The sequence below is a fragment of the Gastrolobium bilobum genome, unplaced genomic scaffold, assembly GCF_033153095.1.
Source record: "Gastrolobium bilobum isolate Gb01-03AN ecotype WA unplaced genomic scaffold, APGP_CSIRO_Gbil_v1 utg1266, whole genome shotgun sequence".
Lineage (NCBI taxonomy): Eukaryota > Viridiplantae > Streptophyta > Magnoliopsida > Fabales > Fabaceae > Gastrolobium > Gastrolobium bilobum.
Window position 1 is genome coordinate 201,242 of NW_026898770.1, and position 19,532 is coordinate 220,773.

Genomic DNA, 19,532 nt, shown 5'->3' on the forward strand with positions numbered 1-19,532 from the left:
GCTGGTGCTGCTAGTTACAGGTTACTGATGATATTACAACACACCCGTGTCCATGGACAATGATAATGTAACTATGTCACATCCATAGCACACGATGTTTAATCTAAGGGTGTCTTTGGTACAGGAGAAATTTTTTGGTGACCGGGAATCATGATTAATAGGAATTCAGTAGAAATTGAGTTTACTTGGAATCTTACGAAAGATATGTTTGGTTCGCTAAAATATTACCAGGAATATTAGGTAAAAATTACTGATTCCATATTTGGTTTAGAACGAAATATGACTTGGAATATGAGGTTACTTTACAAAAATAACCCCAAACTATTTTTACTTTTGTAATTGATAGATTGGGTCTAGATTTTTATGTGTATTGGGGTATTTTTGTCTCAAAATTTATTGTTGTGCTTTCCCTTTACTTGGTATTCTGATTAGTATTCCGAATTACCATATTATTTTTGGTAATCTGAATAGTGACTTTTCTTTATAAATCAAATTACCGGTAATCCTTGGATATCCGGGAATCGTAATTTATTCCTTCTACCAAACGTGGTAATTACATTTACCAAAGAAGGATTACCGGTAATCCTCTCCAAAAATTTGAACCAAACACCCCCTAATGGTTAATCTCAGCTACTTTGAAACTACCACCACAAAAGACAAGACAACTTGCCAACTACACAACACTATTCCAGTCACGAGGTTTTACTGGCCTATCACCTGTGATAAAAGGGGAAAGTATTTATAATTTATGTCATTTCACCTCCTAACTGAGATTTACATATTTATTTATTTATTTTTGTCAATTTTTTTTTTTTATTTATCTTTTTTTTCTTTTAAAATAATTTTATATCCTTTAAAATGATATATATTTTTTCTATGATAAAAATATTAATATCCCAAAAAAAAAGCATTTAAATATTAGAGATAAATTATATTTATAAATTTTTTATTTATTAATTTTACAAATTATATTATATACTTTTCAGAGTATGTTCTTAATCGAGTCTACTCTCCGTAATACAAGAGTTTGTAAATAAAATATTAACTTGATTGCTTAGGCAGAAAGTTCGAACTTAAAATTGATGGAGCATCAAAAGTCAAAACCTTGGTTGCATTGGCTATAGTAAATGGAAGAATATCCCACAATAAATGAAAAGGTTGAATATATTTTTTTTATATTGTATGAAATAAATTTTATTTCTTATATATACATAAAAATATGTGGCAGACTCATATAAAGAGAAGAAGGAGAGAAAGAAAAAATATGGATATTATATATTTTTATAGGGATATGTTATTCTATCTATCCTTATTTTGTCTACCCTGGCCTACCCCTTTCATATCATTTGATTATAATCTTATCTAACAGTTGATATTTGTGATATAAAATAAACTTTTTTTCGCTTTTTTTTTCTCACTTCCTCCCGCACCTTTTTTCTCTCCTTTCCTTCCTCTCTTCGTCTGCGACTTCTCTCTTCGTCTGCGACTTCTCTCTCCGAAAATGAAAAACCCACCACAGTACCTGCAAAGAGTGAAAAAAATGGGATTGGAGTATGAAAGTCCCAATTTGTTTTTTTTTTTTACTTGAATCTAGTGGAGTAAGCGGTAATAAGATTGTTTTTTTTTTTTTTTTTACTTTAATCTAGTGGAGTAATCGGTAATAAGATTGTTTTATTTTAAGCCAAAATTTATAAAATAAACCTTTATTTCTTCCTCTGCGACTTCTCTCTCCCGAAATGAAATACCCCGGTGTCTGATTAGTAGCATAGAGACTTTAAGTATTGACGGTAAATCAGTAATAATGTCTTATTTTAAACCAAATTATAAAAATATCTTATTTCATGTTTGGTTCCTTTATCGAATTTGTATGCATTTCGTGAAGAATGATAGCCAAAAGGACGTGAAGAAGAGAAATTGATTCATAGAAGCAGAGGATTTGTTGCAATTTTTTGTTTCATTACAAATAAAGCATTTTTTTGTTCGATTTTTGATTCATAGAAGGAAGGGTGTGGGCAGAGGAAAGAGAAAGGGTGTGGGAGGGAGTAAGGAGAGAGAAAGAGAAAAAAGAGTTTATTTTATTTCGTAATTATGGACCGTTAGATTAGACTGTAATCAAACGGTGATGAAAGAGGTAGGCAAAGGTAAGTAAAATAAGAGTAAGTAGAATAACTCATTCCAATTATAATTGTTCATTCATTGACCTGGGCTTCAACATGCTCTATATTGCTTATAAATTATATAATTAAAGACTAATTCAATTATTTGACTATTTAGCACTAGAAGGAAGTTGAACCAACTCATAAGTTACATGATAGTCCATTACTGAACTAGAGCCTATTTGACACTTTTTTCTTAAGTCAAAAGTAACTTTTATGTTGTTTCCGAAAAAAAAAAAAAACTTTTATGTTAAAGTTAAAAAAAGAGCTTATAATATAAAGTCAAAAATTGTTTAGCGATTATATAAAATTTTGATGATGTTTTTTGAATTTTGAAGAGGGGCCATGAAATGATTTGTCGTTAGAATAAAGGATAAATATAATAAGGATAAAACTAAAACATAAAACGAGAACTCCAAAAAGTTGACATATATTTAAAAAAAAAAAACCCTACTGGGAGCTTTTTTTTTTATTTGTTATAAAACAATTCTTTTTACGATAAGAATTTTTGTAAAATTATTTTTGACTAAATTTTTATTTTCAAGGTGAAGTGAAAGTAAAAATAAAACTTGTATAAGTTTGAAAATGGTGATTGTCCTTCTCCTTCCTCGTTCCACCATTTTCACGCAAAATATTATCAACTAATAAACTTGTATAATTATTTAATTTAATAAAGATTAATCAGCTGAATATGTGAACAATGAACATGATGATATGTATTTATCTTAGTTAATTATGATTGTAAGGTAATTAACTTTGAGCATATGTTGGATATTTGAATTATCTTGATTGATTTATATTGATTAATTTTTATATTTAAAGCATTTATTTTGATTAATTAGACCTTGATATTTACAATTATTTCCGCGGAAATAATAAGTAAAAAACAATGATGTTTTAAATAAAATCCAAAGGAATGATCCTTGGCAAAATTTAAAATAGTGATTTTGGAGAGGGATATATATATATATATATGTGTGTGTAGGGGTGGTAAACAAACTAGGGGCCTTACAGAAGCTTTTGGCTCGGCTCGTGAAGGCCTGAACCTACTTGTCTGAAATTGGTTATTGGAACCAGGCTTGGACTTGTATAAAAGCTCGTTTAATAAGAATGCCCGACTCCAATTCAAAAGCTCGGCCTTAGAATCTCTCAGGCGGACCTAGTATATTAATTTTTACTTTTACTTTATATTTTTTATACTACTTGTAATAATCTCCTCTCTCTCCTCAATCCATTCCTGGTTAAACAGATTTTTTGAATAATTTTGTTCTATATTATGTTGTTTGGATATACATTGAATTTATGAATATTTATGGAATTACCAGTGTTGTTGATTGTATATCCTGTTTGGATAAATTTTTGTTGTCTTATTTTTTTTTAAACAGGTTAACAGGTCAAACTAGACTTTTATTTTTTGTAAATAAGACATGCCACATGCCGATAATTATATTTGTAATAGGTAACACACTAGGTCAGGCTGACACATTTGAACACATGCTTAACCTTTTAAGACCAAAGCTCGGCTCGGCTCGGCCCGTTAACACCCCTATGTGTGTGTATACATATGGGTCAAGATCATTTTACACCAGTATAAGTTACACTTTTAATCTTGTCCGTTAATCCCACTTATATTTAAGGACTCAAATTTTTAGTAATACGAGTCATTAGATCAAGTGGATCAGTGGTCAAGATTGAGATATTATTAGTTAAAAGAATGCCGATTTAAAAAATGAGTTTCACTTCTTACAATTGAGGTCAAGGTGAGCTTATTGTCTTGTACTCTTGTACTCCTAATTTCCATTGTATATTTTTTTTAAGGGGTGAATTGAATTAGGATTTTAAAAGATTTTTTTGGGAGAAAAATCTTATAAATTTTAAAAGGCTATTTGGAATTGGAAAGACTTTGAAGACTTTTTTAAAAAACTTCTTTTACAATCAAGATTTCATAAGATTGGATTTTAATAGAATTTATAAGATTTGAAAGGACAATGTGGATTTATAAGATTTTAAAAAACTATATAATTTTCTAACAAATATTCAAAATTACAAGAGTCAATAAAAAAAGATAACAAAGAAATGCAAAGAGATTAATAAAAATAAAATGTAATATAATTTTCTCAATTAGTAAAATTTATGATAATTTTTCGTTTGGAATTTTTTGCAATTAATCTTGTAAATTTGGAGGTTTTTGTTCTAAGTGATGAGAGTTTTCTAACCATATATCATATGCACGTTTTCATTGAGTATTCCAATAAAATTTCGAATCTGAATTTATGGATTTTATCAGATGAGTTTAGAAATTTCTCAAATTATTTTCAATCGATACATTGAAATCTTAAATTGCTTTGCACATTTTGAAAAACAAGTTTTTAGTGATCTGTTGACACAAAAATTGTTTGAAATCGTTTCCTGTAACAAAGGAATTTGATTCATGATTGTATTATTATGAAACATAAGGTTCATATTATAAAAGTTTCAATTTTTCTTTAAATCGATCTTGTTTCATTGATATAAAATGAAAATTGGTTTGGGGTTTTTGTTCCCTTATTGTTTTTTTACTGTTTTTTTGTTACTTTTAATACAAAAATCATGCATTTTCGTACCAAGAAAAATTATGACCAATAGCTTGAAAAATCATTTTTAAACTTTCAAATTTTTTTAAAAATTACTCCAAAATTTGCTGTTTTTGACATGAATTTTAAAATCTTGTTGGGTTATTTTGTGATAAAAATTACTCAAAAATATATTATTTTTGAGCTTTGACGAAGCTCCTATGGCAGAACTTGGTTTCGAGCGGGTTGACCCACCAAAGGAAGAAGAAGACACTGCAATACAGAAATCACAAGAAATCCTAGGGGTTAGGGTTAGATTGTGAGAGAGACATCTTATTTATATTTCTCATTAAAAAGTCTCATGAAATTCACACCGATAGAAAATTCATTAAAATCTTAAGATTTTTGAATACCACAAGATTATTTTTTCTCTATTTAAAATTCTGATTGAATATCATTAAATTTGGACGGACTCTAAAATAATCTTTTAAAATCATAATCGAATTAAAATCTTAATTGAATACCAATGGATTGTTTTGTCTAAAAATAATCCATTAAAATCTCAATCCAATACATCTTCTTATTATAAATAAAAATTAACCACGTGACGTAATACAACGTATCTAGATCCCTCGTGACAAGACCAATTTTAATGGCTTAGTTGTTAATTATTTTTTGTTTTCTTTGGGTAGAGGGGCCAAAATGTACGGGCCCAAATACACTTTGCAAGCTCTATCCTTTTGGTATAATCGGGTCGGGTCGGGTCGAAAGTTGGAGTTTGGAGGGGCAGAGTGGGGGGGTCGGGGGATGGAAATTTCTGGAACAACAAAATAAAAAGACGTTCCCCTCCCAATGTTTATCTCTTTTTCTTCTGCCCTAATCGACCATCCCATCGCTGCACAGGGAAGAGATCAAGGTATGCTAGATCTCATTCTTTTTTTCCCCAATTTTCGACCTTTGCATTCCCTCCGTTACGCCCATAACATCAATTGTTACCCCACCGTTTCAATTTATGCTCATTATTGCGTTTCTCCCTTCTTTATTTTCCCCCAAATCCCCAATCGATGCGGGTGCCTCTCATCAATCAGTTGATTTTGTTCATTGGTTTTTGCTACGGGACCTTTTAATTCATCTCGCTGATCCTCCCAGTGTGTGGCAATTCGGCAAACAATCATGCATTTTTTTATTTTTCAATTTTAGCGAATTGTTACCCTGTAAGCCTAATTTTAGTGTTTCTGAGAAAATATTCTAGCTTTTTGTTTCTAGGTTATCGGGTCCTTTTCTTTCCCTTACAATTTTGTATTTTAACACTGTCAGTTACAGTTGCTGAGAAATTCAACTTCGAATCTAACCTTTATTTGCATTGCTTTGTGTATGGGTACCAACAGAGCTGGCCTTCAATCAATCAAACCCCTAATTTTTTGTCTCCGAATATTTCGTAATTGTTGATTCTCTAGTTCTACTTGAAAAGGCAATGCGGGGCTATGACAGAGATGTAAGCTTTCTCAACTTCAACGATTGAGATTCCGATTGTTGTTATTGTTTTCTTATCATTACTTTCTTCCCTAATTGAGTCACCTTTTGTGGTAACTGTTTTATGCCTTATATTCATCTCCTATTTCTTATCTACAGGAACTACAGGATTACGATGATTATGAGGATGAGGGACTGGAGGGAGGGGAAGAATACGAAGAGGACGAAGGGGAAGAAGACGAAGAGGAAGAACCTCGAAAGCCAACAAAGGAAGAATTGGACTACCTTGAATTGAGGCAGAAGTTGAAAGATTCTATTAGAAAGCAGATGAAGAAGGAGAATAGTACTTCCCTTGCAGATTCTAGTGCTAGAAAGAAGAAACTTCCTTATGATAAGTTAGTCTTGCAACTGTCTTTTTAACCATGTACATAGTCATTATATGCTAGAACCAATCTCAAGTCAAAAAAATTATCCTATATTGGTTAGGTATATGGTTCAAGAGTTCTTTTTATTTATTTTTCTGAAAGTTCTATTGCATCTTCTACCTACAGTAACATACCATTGACTTGGGGACATAGTGTCATTTATTTGATAAAGTTGCTTGTTTATCGAGGCAATTTGTATGAAATCAGTTGCTTCAGGAATATAATCCCATTATCTTATTTGCCTCAGTTTTGGAAGCTGCTTTTCTAACGACTTTGTGGCTTTTCTCTACATGTCTATTGATAATTTGATGTACTCTGCTTTATTTAACCTACATTTGTTTGTTCTTTTAACTGAGGCTCTTATTTTTAATTTTGATTTATGAGTAATGGCTTTTATCTTGCTTTCAATTCAGGTTTGCTTGGCTTTAAAATTTCTGTTATCTCCTGTCTCTAACAATTTTGAGGCTGCAGATTTTGTTATGCTAACCTTCTTGCTTGTGTGGTTAATAATTGTGCATGCTTTGTGCTCTTCATCAATATGGTTTGTAGTTGCTTAGCATGGATAAGATGTGTAATTTGTTAACAGGAATAATTTTAAAATGTTGTCCTCAATCTTTATCTGTTGCTGCAGTTATGGGTCCTTTTTTGGCCCTTCTCAACCTGTTATTGCACAAAGAGTAATCCAAGAGAGCAAGTCATTGTTAGAAAACCAGCATTTGACGCCTAGGCTTTCTAACTCACCTCACATTGTATGTATTCAGAACTTTTAATTTTTGCATTCATTCTAAATCTTTTTTGTAAAGCTCTGTATGATATCAGTAATCTTCATTTCAAGCTTTTATAATTAATTGTGATTTACCTATTTTAGGTATGCTGAGTATTTTTATTATTATTTTTAAGTGTGATGTCATGTGTGGTAAAATGATTGTTTGGGGTCTTATGGCAACTGGCTTCTGTTTCCCATTTAGTAATGCACCCAAAAATTAAACTAATAAACAAAAGAAAACAAGTTACATAAAAATCTTTAGCTGTTAAAATATATTATATGATTCCTTTCCCTCTCTTGCCTGCCATCATATGATTCGAGGGATGCCTAAAAGATTTCTAATGGTTTATATGTGGTGTTTTTCTTTGATTTTCATTTTAATTATTTATTATTTTTCGTTATCTATTGATGTATTAACTTTTAACTTTGATGTGGAGTTCCTTAAGCCTGACTTCCTATTGTGAAACTCCCTTAGGAGTGATTCCTGAAGTGAGATTGGTCAAAGATTTGTCATATTCTGCTCCTGTATACGAAGAGAGGAGTTGTTAAATATCTCCTGAGTTTCTTGCTAATTTTTGTCTTGCTTTTATATCATTCTTCAAATTGCTGTAGTTGTCTGTTTTTGCTCGATGCCTTTCGCTCATTGCTTTTCCCATTACCAGGAATATGTAGCAGCTAGGTGTTCTTTAATGCCTTTTTTGCCTTGTAGTATTTCCTTGATGCAGCTTTCTCATAATAATCCTCCTGTCTGCAGAGCAAGAACACAAATAAAGTATCTAATGTAGTATCAAAGTCTTCAGCTCATAATCAGCGACCCAAAGTCAGTGAGGTATTGTAGCTATTGTATAAAACTTCTCTTGTAATTCATAACTGTTTAGCAATCATCTTCTGAAATGATTGTTATGAACTATTGTGTTGAAGCAGAAGAAAGTTAAAGCTGAGAAACTTAAGGTTATCAGAGATTACTCATTTCTTTTGTCTGATGATGCGGAGCTTCCAGCTCCTGCAAAAGAGCCTCCATCTCGGAATGCATCTGTACGCAATTCTGGTAGGTTGCTGCTTGGATGTTTTTGTGGTGTTTGATTGCGGGGGTTAGAACATATTACTGTAATTGAGAAACTTATACAAGGTTTTTGTTGATGTTGAAGAGGGAAGACCAGCTCAAGTTGCAGGGTATAGTAAACAACCTTTGATCAATGGTGGTAAGCATGTTCATGGAAGTGGTGCAGACCGGAAATTTGTTGCTGGGGCTAGTCATTTACCTCCCAAATCAGGGTTGAATAATAAGCTAAGCTCTACCAGTAAGTCCAGTAAGGCATCGGCAGATTCTAGAAAACAGCTCGGAAGCAACATTGGGAATGGGCCTAGCCGGCCGATGGGGCCAAAAGGCTTACCGTCAAAGATGCCTGTTAGTTCCATGGGGAATGGACCAGGCCGGCCAGGGGGGCCAAAAGGCTTATCTTCAAAGATGCCTGTTAGTACCTTGGGAAATGGACCAGGCCGGCCGGTGGAGCGAAAAGGTTTACCTTCAAAGATGCCTGTTAGTACCATGGAGAATAAATCATTTACATCTGGTAGAAAAAACCCTATAAATGGTATGCAGAAACCTCTCCCTTCAAAGGTACACTCGTCTGTTACAAAGCAGAGTCTGGAGCAAAGAAAAGACTCAAGAGAACAGAATAAACCTAAAATGGTAGAAAAACAACCAGTGGCATCATCAAAAGCTCAGGTATAATGCTATTTACATATGCACATATATGCATAATGTTAAGGATTTTTTCCTTTGAACTTGTTCTATATATCCTGTTATTAATATATATGTTGATTTGCTTTACAGATAAATAAGCCACTTAAACAAATTCCAAAGCATTCTGATTTGCAAGATCACCGCCCCAAGAATAAGGTTAGGAAACGATACCCCGATGAGGATGAGGATGAGGGTGAGGGTGGAGTGGATTATAGCACAATGATCAGATCATTCTTTCAGTAAGTTATTAATTTTTCTTTTTATATGTAGAAAATCTTGGTTTCTGTACGCTGTTTTTTTTTTTTTTTTTTGTGGAGTTGAGAGATTGGAGAGAGAAAATATTGGAAACTTAGAATTATTTTTTGTTTTACTTCATTAATTTTCAGATTCAGTTCATATTTTGACTGCTATTGACTTTTGTTTGGGTATGTTTAGATTCCCATCTATATCCACTGAACTTTATACCTTTCTTCGTTTGGTTTGAATTCTGAATTGTGTTTGTCAAAATAATCTATTAGTGGGTTCCTGATAGTAATTAGTAACATCATTTTTTTGGTTGGTGGGGCTTGATTTCATGTACCTGATTATTGATCAATTTCTGAATGAGTGAATCGTTTTTTATCACCGAACGTCCTCCCCTTCTCAATTCTTATGATTTAGAATAATTGATTATCATTTTGTTTGATTGTTTGCAGATACAATCCCAACAATTATGTTGACGACGAAGATGATGATAATATGGAGGCAGGCTTTGATGAAATCTTGAGAGAGGAAAGGAGGAGGTTTGTTTCTCTACACTTAAACTTCGCATATACTACTTGTTAATTATACATTTGCCTGTTTATTTAGTTGAGCACAATATACCTAATGTGAGGGAAAAACCTTTCTTTTCTTATGTTTCTTTATATTAACGGGGCCTACTCTGAAACTTTTATTTATTAATTTTTTGTTGATTTGCATAACGTATGTTTTTTATGTCGCCCTTTACGCGATCTCTTTTTTTTTTTTGGTAAGCATACGATTTCTTTCAATAAAGAGCAAGAGGAATGTTTGGTACATACTCTCATACATTCTCTTTTCAACACTTACTTTTTTATTGGATGAAATCCTATATTGGTATCATTGAATAACTTGGGACCACTCTCTATTAGTAAGGTTAGTATGAGATTTCATCCAATAATAGTGAGGTTGTCGTGAAGAGTCTCAAAGACTGTTATTATCATTTTATGCTGTATCTTCCCAAGTATCTTCCCAGTAATTCTCCTACTACTTAATAAAGTATTAAATGAAAAAGTAAATGTATTTAATATATTGGTAATCTTTTGGGTTTACTATAAAAATTAATAAAAAAATCTAATATTTTGGGGTGCTGATGATTCTGTGTAATATACAATCGCAGTGCCAAAATTGCTAGAAAGGAGGATGAGGAGCAACTTAGGTTGATAGAAGAGGAGGAAGAAAGAGAGCGAAGAAAACGATTGGCCAAGTCAAAGAAGCGCGCGCAGGCTTGATGAGTAACCATCTAAACACCAAATACCATACTTTGGTTTCCATTCCTTGTCATTGGTTCAAATGGAAATTCAATTGCCTTGTTCCAAGCGTTGTTTGATTATGAGATTTGCCAAAGTCAGTTCATCAATGATTATAACAAATCTATTTGCTCACATTCGAATCTGATGTTAGTTTGAGTTACTTGCAAAAGTAAGTCACATTTTATTAAATGAATTATGGTAGTTGTATAATTTTTTATTTTTATTTTTCATTATTCGTCATACAACTACAATCATCTCAACTAATAATTTTTTTTATTTCATGGGGAGCTAATGCTGGAAACTACTAGCTTAGTGCTTGTAAATTCATCCACAATGTCCTTTTTTTAAGGTCAAAATTGGGTTTGAGGTGCGGAAGAATTAATTTCTTTTGTAGCAGATGTTTGGATAATTTGTTTGGTTTTCGAAATAAATTATGGTTAATGAGATTTATTTTGGGATAAGTAAATTTTAAGTGTGGCTTGAATTTTTTTCAAAAAAATAAATAATTTAGGGAAAAGTATTTGTTATTTTAAATGACATATAGTTATGTCATTTTAGGGGAGAGATAGATGCAAAATAATCTTTTTATTTAAATTTAAATTAAAAAAAAATCACTTATTTTTTACCTTATTATTTTCATTCAATGTGTTATCTCTCTTTTAAAATAACATAATTTATGTCATTTAAAATGATAAATATCAAATTCATAAATTTATACTTGAAAATGATATCTTTTATCATTCAAATAAAATCAATTCTCGTAAGCTCATTTTTAAATTTTCTAAATATAATACTTTTAAATTTTTTTTTTCAAAAGTTAATTCTTTTTCAAATTAAAAAAAAACTAATTCTAGGAAGATTAAAAGTTAATTCTTTTACCAACCACTGTCGCCACCATCACCATCATACGCCACTGCCACTACCCTCATCGTCTTCACTACCACCACCACGACGCCACCACTACCATCACCACCACGTCACCAACCACTATTATTGTTGCAGCCACCAGCACCATCGCCACAATTACACCACCCCCGCCACTACCATCACCACGCCATTGCCACCATTACCACCACCGCCACCAACACTGTCACCTAGCACCACTGCCACCGCCGCAGCCACTGCCACCACCACCACTATGATCCCTTCACAACCACCACCACCATGCCACTGCTACCATTGTTGCCACCACCAACCACCATACCCACCACCATTGTCGTAACCACTGCCGTCACCTCCACCACCACCACCCCCACCACTACCACCGTCGCCGCCACCATTACCACCGTCATCGTCGCATCCACTGCCATCACAACCACCACCACTATCTTCTCCACGTCACTGCCACCACCACTACCGTACCGCCGCCGCCACCACCACAACCACACCATGTGAAAAGGAAAGTGATGATCCAGAATTTTTTTATATTTAATAAGAATTACTTTTTATTATATTATTTGTTGTGTTATCAAACACAATTCTCATTCTCAGAATAAAAATAGAACATGTTATCAAACACATTTTTTTCTCAGAAACTGTTCCATGGCACAGAAATAGAAAAGAATTGTTTCTTTTCAGAAACAGTGCTAAGGAATAGAATGGTTGTTATGCACACCCTTATGCATCTTTTCGGAATCAATTTTTTTTTAAAATTTTTGTTCCTGGGAACGTAAATGGATAAAAAAACTCGTTTGGTAAAATCGATTTTTTTTTTGTTCCCAAGTTTAATTTGTGCTGGGAAATAGAAAAAAGAATAAGAAAATTTCTATTTTTTTGTTCCCGGACACAAAATGAGAAACACTTATCCTTCAATCACTCTTCACTTCTACCATCATCACAACCACCACCATCATCCCAAGACGACCACCGCCACCATCGTCGTCTTCGCCATCGTACCACTAGTGTCGTCGTAATCAGCCCCCACCAACATGATGTCACCACCATCACTATCACCACCACCTTCACCCATCACTACCACCATGCCACTGTCACCACCACCACAACTACCACCCCCGCCACCACCACCACTACTATCACCGTCACCACCACCACCACCATCATCGCAACCACTGCCGTCACCGCCACCATCGTCATCACCATGCCACTGCCACCACCACCATCACCACCGCTACCACCACCACGACGCCACCGCTACCATCACCACCACTGTCACCAACTACTACTACCATTGTCGCAACTACCGCCGCCGCCACCAACAACCACAACCACCACCATCGTCACAGTCACTATTGTCACCACCACCACTACCATCACCACGTCATCACCACCACTACCACCATCACCACCACCACCACCACCATGCCATCGCTACCATTATTGTCGCCACCAACCACCGTCCCTACCACCATTGTCGCAGCCACTGCTGTCACCTCCACCACCACCATCCCCACCACTACCACAGCTGCCGCCACCATTACCACTGTCATCGCCACAACCACTGCCGTCACAACCCCCACCACCACGTCACTGCCACCACCATTACCGTACCGCCGCCACCACCATGCCCCCACCCGCGGCCGCCACCACCACAATCACACCATATAAAAAGGAAAGTGATGATCCAAATTTTTTTTTTTTTTTATATTTAATAGAAATTATTTTTTATTATATTATTTGTTATGTTATCAAATATAATTCTAATTCTCGGAATAAAAATAGAACATGTTATCAAACACATTTTTTTTTTCTCCGAAACTATTCCAAGGCATATAAATAGAAAATAATTGTTTCTTATCAGAAAATAAAATGATTGTCATGCACATCCTTAATGTCATAATAATTAGTATTGGATTTCTATTATCGACTTTTGACTTTATGAGATGGAATAAAAATTCTGACTGAAATTCTAAAGTTGATAGCAAAGTGTTTAAAATTTCATTATATCTTCTAAAATTTTAAAATTGATAATATGATGTCCAAAACTAACTATTCGGTGACACTTACACGGCGAAAGAAATATCCTTTAGGAGGATTTTTTATGATTGTTTAACACCACTTAGAATTTGTTTCCATTAAAATTTATTAAAGTGCAATATATATCTCTTAGAGACGGAGAGGTAATTTTTTTTAAAAATTACCGAATATATATAAACAACACGCCCATAAGTCCATAACACGCTTGTATGTTTTCGTTGGGTCATGAGCCCATTTGACTCTATCAGATTCGAGATTAAAACCGAGGCTAACTGTCTTGCACTGGGCCTCTCCCGACTTATCTAATTGTACTGGCCCAAGAATTTAGAAAATATAGAAAAGATGCATTTTTTATGTTTGATAATTCTTAAATTATATATGGGAAAAGTATCTATCCTTTTAAAGGATATAATCATATGTCATTTTAGATCCTAATTGTTGATTTTCGTCAATCAACGATTATAATTTATTGAGTCAAAATTATTAATTAATTAATAATAAGTTTGACTCAATAAATTAAAACCATTGATGGACGAAAATCAACGGCGAGGATCTAAAATGACATATCCTTTAAAAGGATAGATGTTTTTCCCATTATATATATAAACGGCTTAAATCTTAATATTTTAATTTTTTTTCTAACAAATACATTCTACTAAAAAAACTTTTACATAAATTATGAAACCAATCTATACTATATTATAATTCAGAGCCATTTTGTGGAAGGTTTTGCCACGTGTAATTTATACAATGATTTGAAATCTTTTGAAAAGTATAAACTTTCCATCTTAAAGCAAGTTTTTTAAAACAATTAAATTATATGGGTTACATACAAATTAATAAAATTAGTTTGAATTTTGAATTTGAAATTTGAATTTAAATATAGACATTAAATCAGATATGATGACAATGACTCAAATTAAGAAAACCAATTAATTAGATTGATTGGCTCAAATTAAGAAAACAAATTTATTAAGATTGGCTAAAATTATGAAAATCAATCAATTGGATTGATTGGATAAAAAAAGAAAATTACCCAATATGAATGAAAAGTGATGTGGTTCTAACCAAGGGGGTTGATTAGCATCATATATAGTTGATCATTTTTCTTATTTAAATGATATATTTTTCTTATTTTGCTCCATTCAAAAGCCTAGATGATAATTACTCATTATTGTGGCGGCCCTTCTATTTTCATTCTTCAATATATCTTCCGCATAAATTCCTTCAATCTTCCATTTTGTCATTCGAATTGCAACTTCCTCCAAAATTAAAATGACATATTCGACTTTTGGCTCAAAACAAGCAAGATTTGAAATAAAGCTTCAATTGTATAGGAAACGACAATTGAGAAATCCACACAATTCATGTAATTTTGGTCTTTGCAAACAACATTCCACTCAACAATTTTGTATCATTTGTTCTTTCCTTCAACAAAACTATTTCATTTAAATATTATACTTTATCATGAAAAATTCATATCCCACTGTACTCATAAAAATAATTTTCTTTAAATAATTGTTTCATATACGTCTAATGCCCAATAGCAATTTCAAATATAATAATAAATTAAAAATATTTACTATTTTTATGTTTGTTTCTAAAAAGTAAGTATTTGAAAAAAATTATATAGTTAAAATATTAATTTTTGTTTCCAAATTTTATAATTTGTAACCAATTTTAGTAACACATAATGTTTTTAAGCATATCATATATGTTATTAAGTAATTTAGTTTCAAATATAATTTGATTTCATATAGAGTAAATACCATTTTTAGTCTTCAGCAAAATTTATGATGCCCACTTTAGTTCCTAGCAAATAAAAAGGCCCATCGTGGTTCCTGAGAAATTCAAAATGGACCCATTTTAGTCCTTTTAGAGACTAATATGGGTATTTTTTGAATTTGTGAGGGACCACGATTTCAACTAAATGGATCCTTTTTGAATTTTTTAAGGACCACGATGTGCTTTTTTATTTGCTAGGGCTAAAACGGGCATGGTAAAATTTGCTGAGGACCAAAAATGATATGTACTCTTTCATATATAACAGTTTAAAAACAAAGTATTCTGTTTGTGTAACACCCTCCCTTGTATGCATCCAAGAGAGTTGTTTGCTAAGCGGAATTAGAGTTCTTTTGTACTACTTAAGTACTGAAAAATTGATTTAACGTTGCCAATTAAAAATTAAAATTGAAATCGGGTTTCTCACAAAAATCAGAGTGACATTTTTAAAATGCATAACTTGCTAAAAATATTATTTTTGCTGACTGACCTTGCTGTCTTGAAAAATTCGCATAAAATCGAGCTTTCAGAATTTCACGTAAAACTTTTATAATCAGAAACTAGACACATGGGGCTTCGCGTGCATATAAATTATAAGTAAATCGGAGGTCGTTAGCCCCTCGAAACATAACTCGCAAAGTGCTCGCCAATCTGTTTAAAATTCAGCACTTTAATAAAACGTCAAAAACCATTTTCGCAAACGTTTCTAAAATCTGTTTCCAAAATACTTGCTGGTCATAAAAATCATAAAACAACAATAAAGTCATAATCCAACCGTAGTCCAAGTTTCTCAAATTAATACAGTCATCCATCAAATAAAAACAGCAGCAACAACATGCCCAAACAGCAGAATTCAACAGCAATTATCCAAACAATCCAAGTGCGTATTTAACGCAATTATCCAAACAATCCAATTAGCCATCATCATAGTGCGTATTTAACGCCATATTTATCATAATGCGTATATAACGCCTTCATTACGCTCATAGAACCGTCGTGCGCATACATACACAGTGGATATTCCATAATGGCTCCCTCAAGGGTGAATTCCAACTGTGACCTATGCGGACGGAAGCCAAATGTCCCCTTCCCTGGTACCGATGTATGCCTATATGATGCGTGCTCAATCGTATGTATATTTGTATAAATATTCTTAGTGTCAATGATAACACAAATTCTGTATATGCATGCCATGCTATGTTTTTACGCACAAAACAAAAATAAGAGATGCAATATGATGTATTTTATGCATGACTAATTCATCCTTATCATAACATATATGTTATGCTGCCACATAATAAATTCATCTCATCACAAGCTTACCTTCAAGACATTTCCATAGGCAGAATACTTTCATCATAAACACAACATCATTACTAGGCACATGTGAGCAACATGTCACAACTTTATACACTAGTCAATAATCACATTAGGTAATACCACCTAACACATACCTCGCGTGTTACAATTAATTACCAAACAGCCGCGAAAACAGTCCACCTTCAAAGGTTATGCGTACCTAAGCAAAAGCATACAAATCAGAAACGTTCGTCACATTACTCCTTTTACGCAACATACGTTTTCGCTCTTTTCACCCTTACTTCCCAATCGGTTTTTAGGATTCTTTTCTGACCTTAAATTAACTATCACAATTCGTTAACAGTGAACAAATCCAAAGTTTCTACGCCCAAACAGAATCGGTTATTAAGCATTCATAGGGTGCTCATGATATTCATTCACATAACCTTTTCTACATGACATAGGAACGATAATAAGGCTTTAACATGCTGTCCATAAGGTTCTTAACACATGCAAGTGAAGTGTTTATTTTTTCTAATTCAAGGGAAAATTCTGAACTCAAGGTGAGCCGTATTCCAAGCTTACGAAATTATTTCTTTAGTCTAGCATGTACCAAATTCATGGCCGTTTGAAGGACAGAAACAAGGGAAAGAGGATGACAAAAATTTACATTTTCCATTTCCACGTGCAGCGTCCAGACAAGGGAAGAGCTTGACGTTTGACTTACCTCTACTTGCATGCACCCTAAAGACCTCTAATCGCACAAGGAGCTGCCTTGCACCTTCCTAAGCTCCAAGAAATCAAGTCTAGTCCTTCCTGAGGGTTGATGAGCGCACAAGGGAGAAGAATGGGGGACAGAAGCTCAAGTTCAGCCTGCATGCAAGTGAACCTCTATCAAAACCGAATGGAGTGCTATAGGAACAAAAGGAGGAAAACGTATTACCTCCTTGCTATGTGATGTCCGGCCGAACAAACCAAGGAGAAAGGAGTAAGCTTAGGTGTTCCGTCCTCTGCTCATGGAGCTCACGGTTTGTGGGAAGGATGTAAATGGTGGTGCCCTTCTAGGATGGTCACGGTTTAGCAAGATATGAGAGAATATGATATAATTTTTCTTGATGTTCCTTCTCTACTAAGCCCACGGTTTAAGGGGAAGGGGAAGAAGGAAATAAGCTAAGTTCTTGTTCTGATTCAAAAGATTAACATGCAGCCTAATGTCTCACTCAAATCAGCGCATAGGGATAAAGAAGAGGGAGAGAATAAGGGTTTTGAAAGCTGGATTAGGATGACACCATTCAGATTTCTTTTTGGTCTCATTGGCTGCATGTGGTTGGCAAGGCTGAATGGGTTTGGTTAGTCTTACAAGCAATCAGCTTGTTGTTCATCCTTTTAGGCGCACAAATAGTGAGGGTGAGATGGCTGAGTGCCTAACCTCCTAGCCACTAAAAACACATGCATTCTGATACATGTCTTCCCTTGATTCAGCGCACAAGAGGGTGTAGGGTAGTGTGGGATTTCAGCCCAATTAAAACACATGCAAGCTGACCACCATTCATCTAATTGGTTGCATGTTATAAAGCAGAATGGGTTGGCTAATGTCACAAGGAATCAGAATTCTATACCTCCAATCTAGCGCATAAGACAAGGTGAAACCAAGTGGCTGATTTGTGCCATTGGTAGATCCTAAACCAATCATAGACTGCCTTAATGGACTCCTAAGATAATGTGAGGATGGATAAAGGGTTAGGCTGAACCTAAAATGCTCCTTAAGACCCTTGGGCCTTCGGCCCTCACATGGAATGGGGTCCAAAATTTTCCTTCCCATGGCTCTCCTTTCTTAGGTACTAACCCACTAAATTATTAATTCCCATGAAGCCCAAGTGGCATTATGCTTTTTATATTTCACAATTAAATCACTCCTATACTTTTAACTAAATTTTCACATGCCTAAATAGATACTCACCTATTTTCCTTTTTTTTTAATTCAAAACATTCCCTAAATCAAAATAATTCTACTCTAGGGAAATTAGCTATACAATTCGCATACAAGGCATGTTTTAACCTCCAATTCGAACTTCACACATGTTTCCATATTGCTCTTAGCAATTTATATATTTTTCCTAATTATGCGGGATGTTACAGTTTGAATTTAAATTTTTAATTCTTCTTATTGTTTACTATTCCATTATAATTTAAAATTTAGAATAACAATATCTTCCATGTTTTTTTTTTTTTTTTATAACATATCTTCCATGTGTTAACTTATCAAAAGATTCTTACAACATAAATTTATAATGTACAATTCATATTTGAATATTTTTCATATGCATTGCTAAACAATTGCTCATATTTAATGTATATCAGTGATAGTATTAAAAGAAAATCAAAATCCAGCTCTATGCAATGATTGTACTACTCCTTTGATAGGACGTGTTTGGAACAAACATGGGAATACTTGGTAGATGGAATATTGTATTTTGTATGGCCGAAGGAGATTTTTACAAAATCAAGGTACATAATTTTAAATAACTTATTCAGATAGTTTTCCTTTTCAATAGACAACAGTCTCATTAAACAGATAATGATATTGCTTCCTTTTTCACTGTAGATATTTCAATTGCTAATTCAGACTTAAAAAATTTCTGTTTGATTGAAATAGAGATGTTGCTCAATTCAAATGGAAGATCTTTGAAAGAATTTCATTCCATGTCATCCTCACATCATTGTTTGTTTAATGAATTCATGAATCACTTCTTAGTCAAGAAATTGAACTACAATCGCCAACAAATGGCTTCGGATCTGAAGACATTCTTATCCATAATGAATGAAGATCAAAGAAATTTTTTTTATCAAATAATTCATGTTGTAC

General features: G+C 33.5%; 1 protein-coding gene across 3 annotated transcripts; it reads left to right on the forward strand.

Annotated features, from left to right (window-relative positions):
* Window positions 1-5,520: 5,520 nt before the first annotated feature.
* LOC133283942 (uncharacterized) lies at window positions 5,521-10,898 on the forward strand. Of its 3 annotated transcripts, none has more exons than XM_061480872.1 (10): window positions 5,521-5,624; window positions 6,097-6,203; window positions 6,341-6,576; window positions 7,238-7,355; window positions 8,127-8,201; window positions 8,294-8,420; window positions 8,521-9,101; window positions 9,210-9,358; window positions 9,815-9,901; window positions 10,519-10,898. In XM_061480872.1, exons 2-10 carry the CDS (start codon window positions 6,183-6,185, stop codon window positions 10,628-10,630), a joined length of 1,506 nt encoding a protein of 501 aa, XP_061336856.1. In that variant the 5' UTR covers window positions 5,521-5,624; window positions 6,097-6,182; the 3' UTR covers window positions 10,631-10,898. The 3 variants fall into 3 exon arrangements, with proteins under 3 accessions (XP_061336856.1, XP_061336858.1, XP_061336857.1); XM_061480874.1 differs by having other exon boundaries at window positions 8,297-8,420; window positions 10,519-10,897; XM_061480873.1 differs by lacking the exon at window positions 5,521-5,624 and adding an exon at window positions 5,688-5,922.
* The last annotated feature ends 8,634 nt before the right edge of the window (window positions 10,899-19,532 follow it).

Excerpts from the sequence above, each read along its gene's own strand:
- LOC133283942 (XM_061480872.1), top strand. The coding sequence starts at position 6,183 with ATGCGGGGCTATGACAGAGAT. Across the intron at positions 6,577-7,237 it reads AAGAAACTTCCTTATGATAA|TTATGGGTCCTTTTTTGGCC; the intron begins GTTAGTCTTGCA and ends CTGTTGCTGCAG. Across the intron at positions 8,421-8,520 it reads TGCATCTGTACGCAATTCTG|AGGGAAGACCAGCTCAAGTT; the intron begins GTAGGTTGCTGC and ends TTGATGTTGAAG.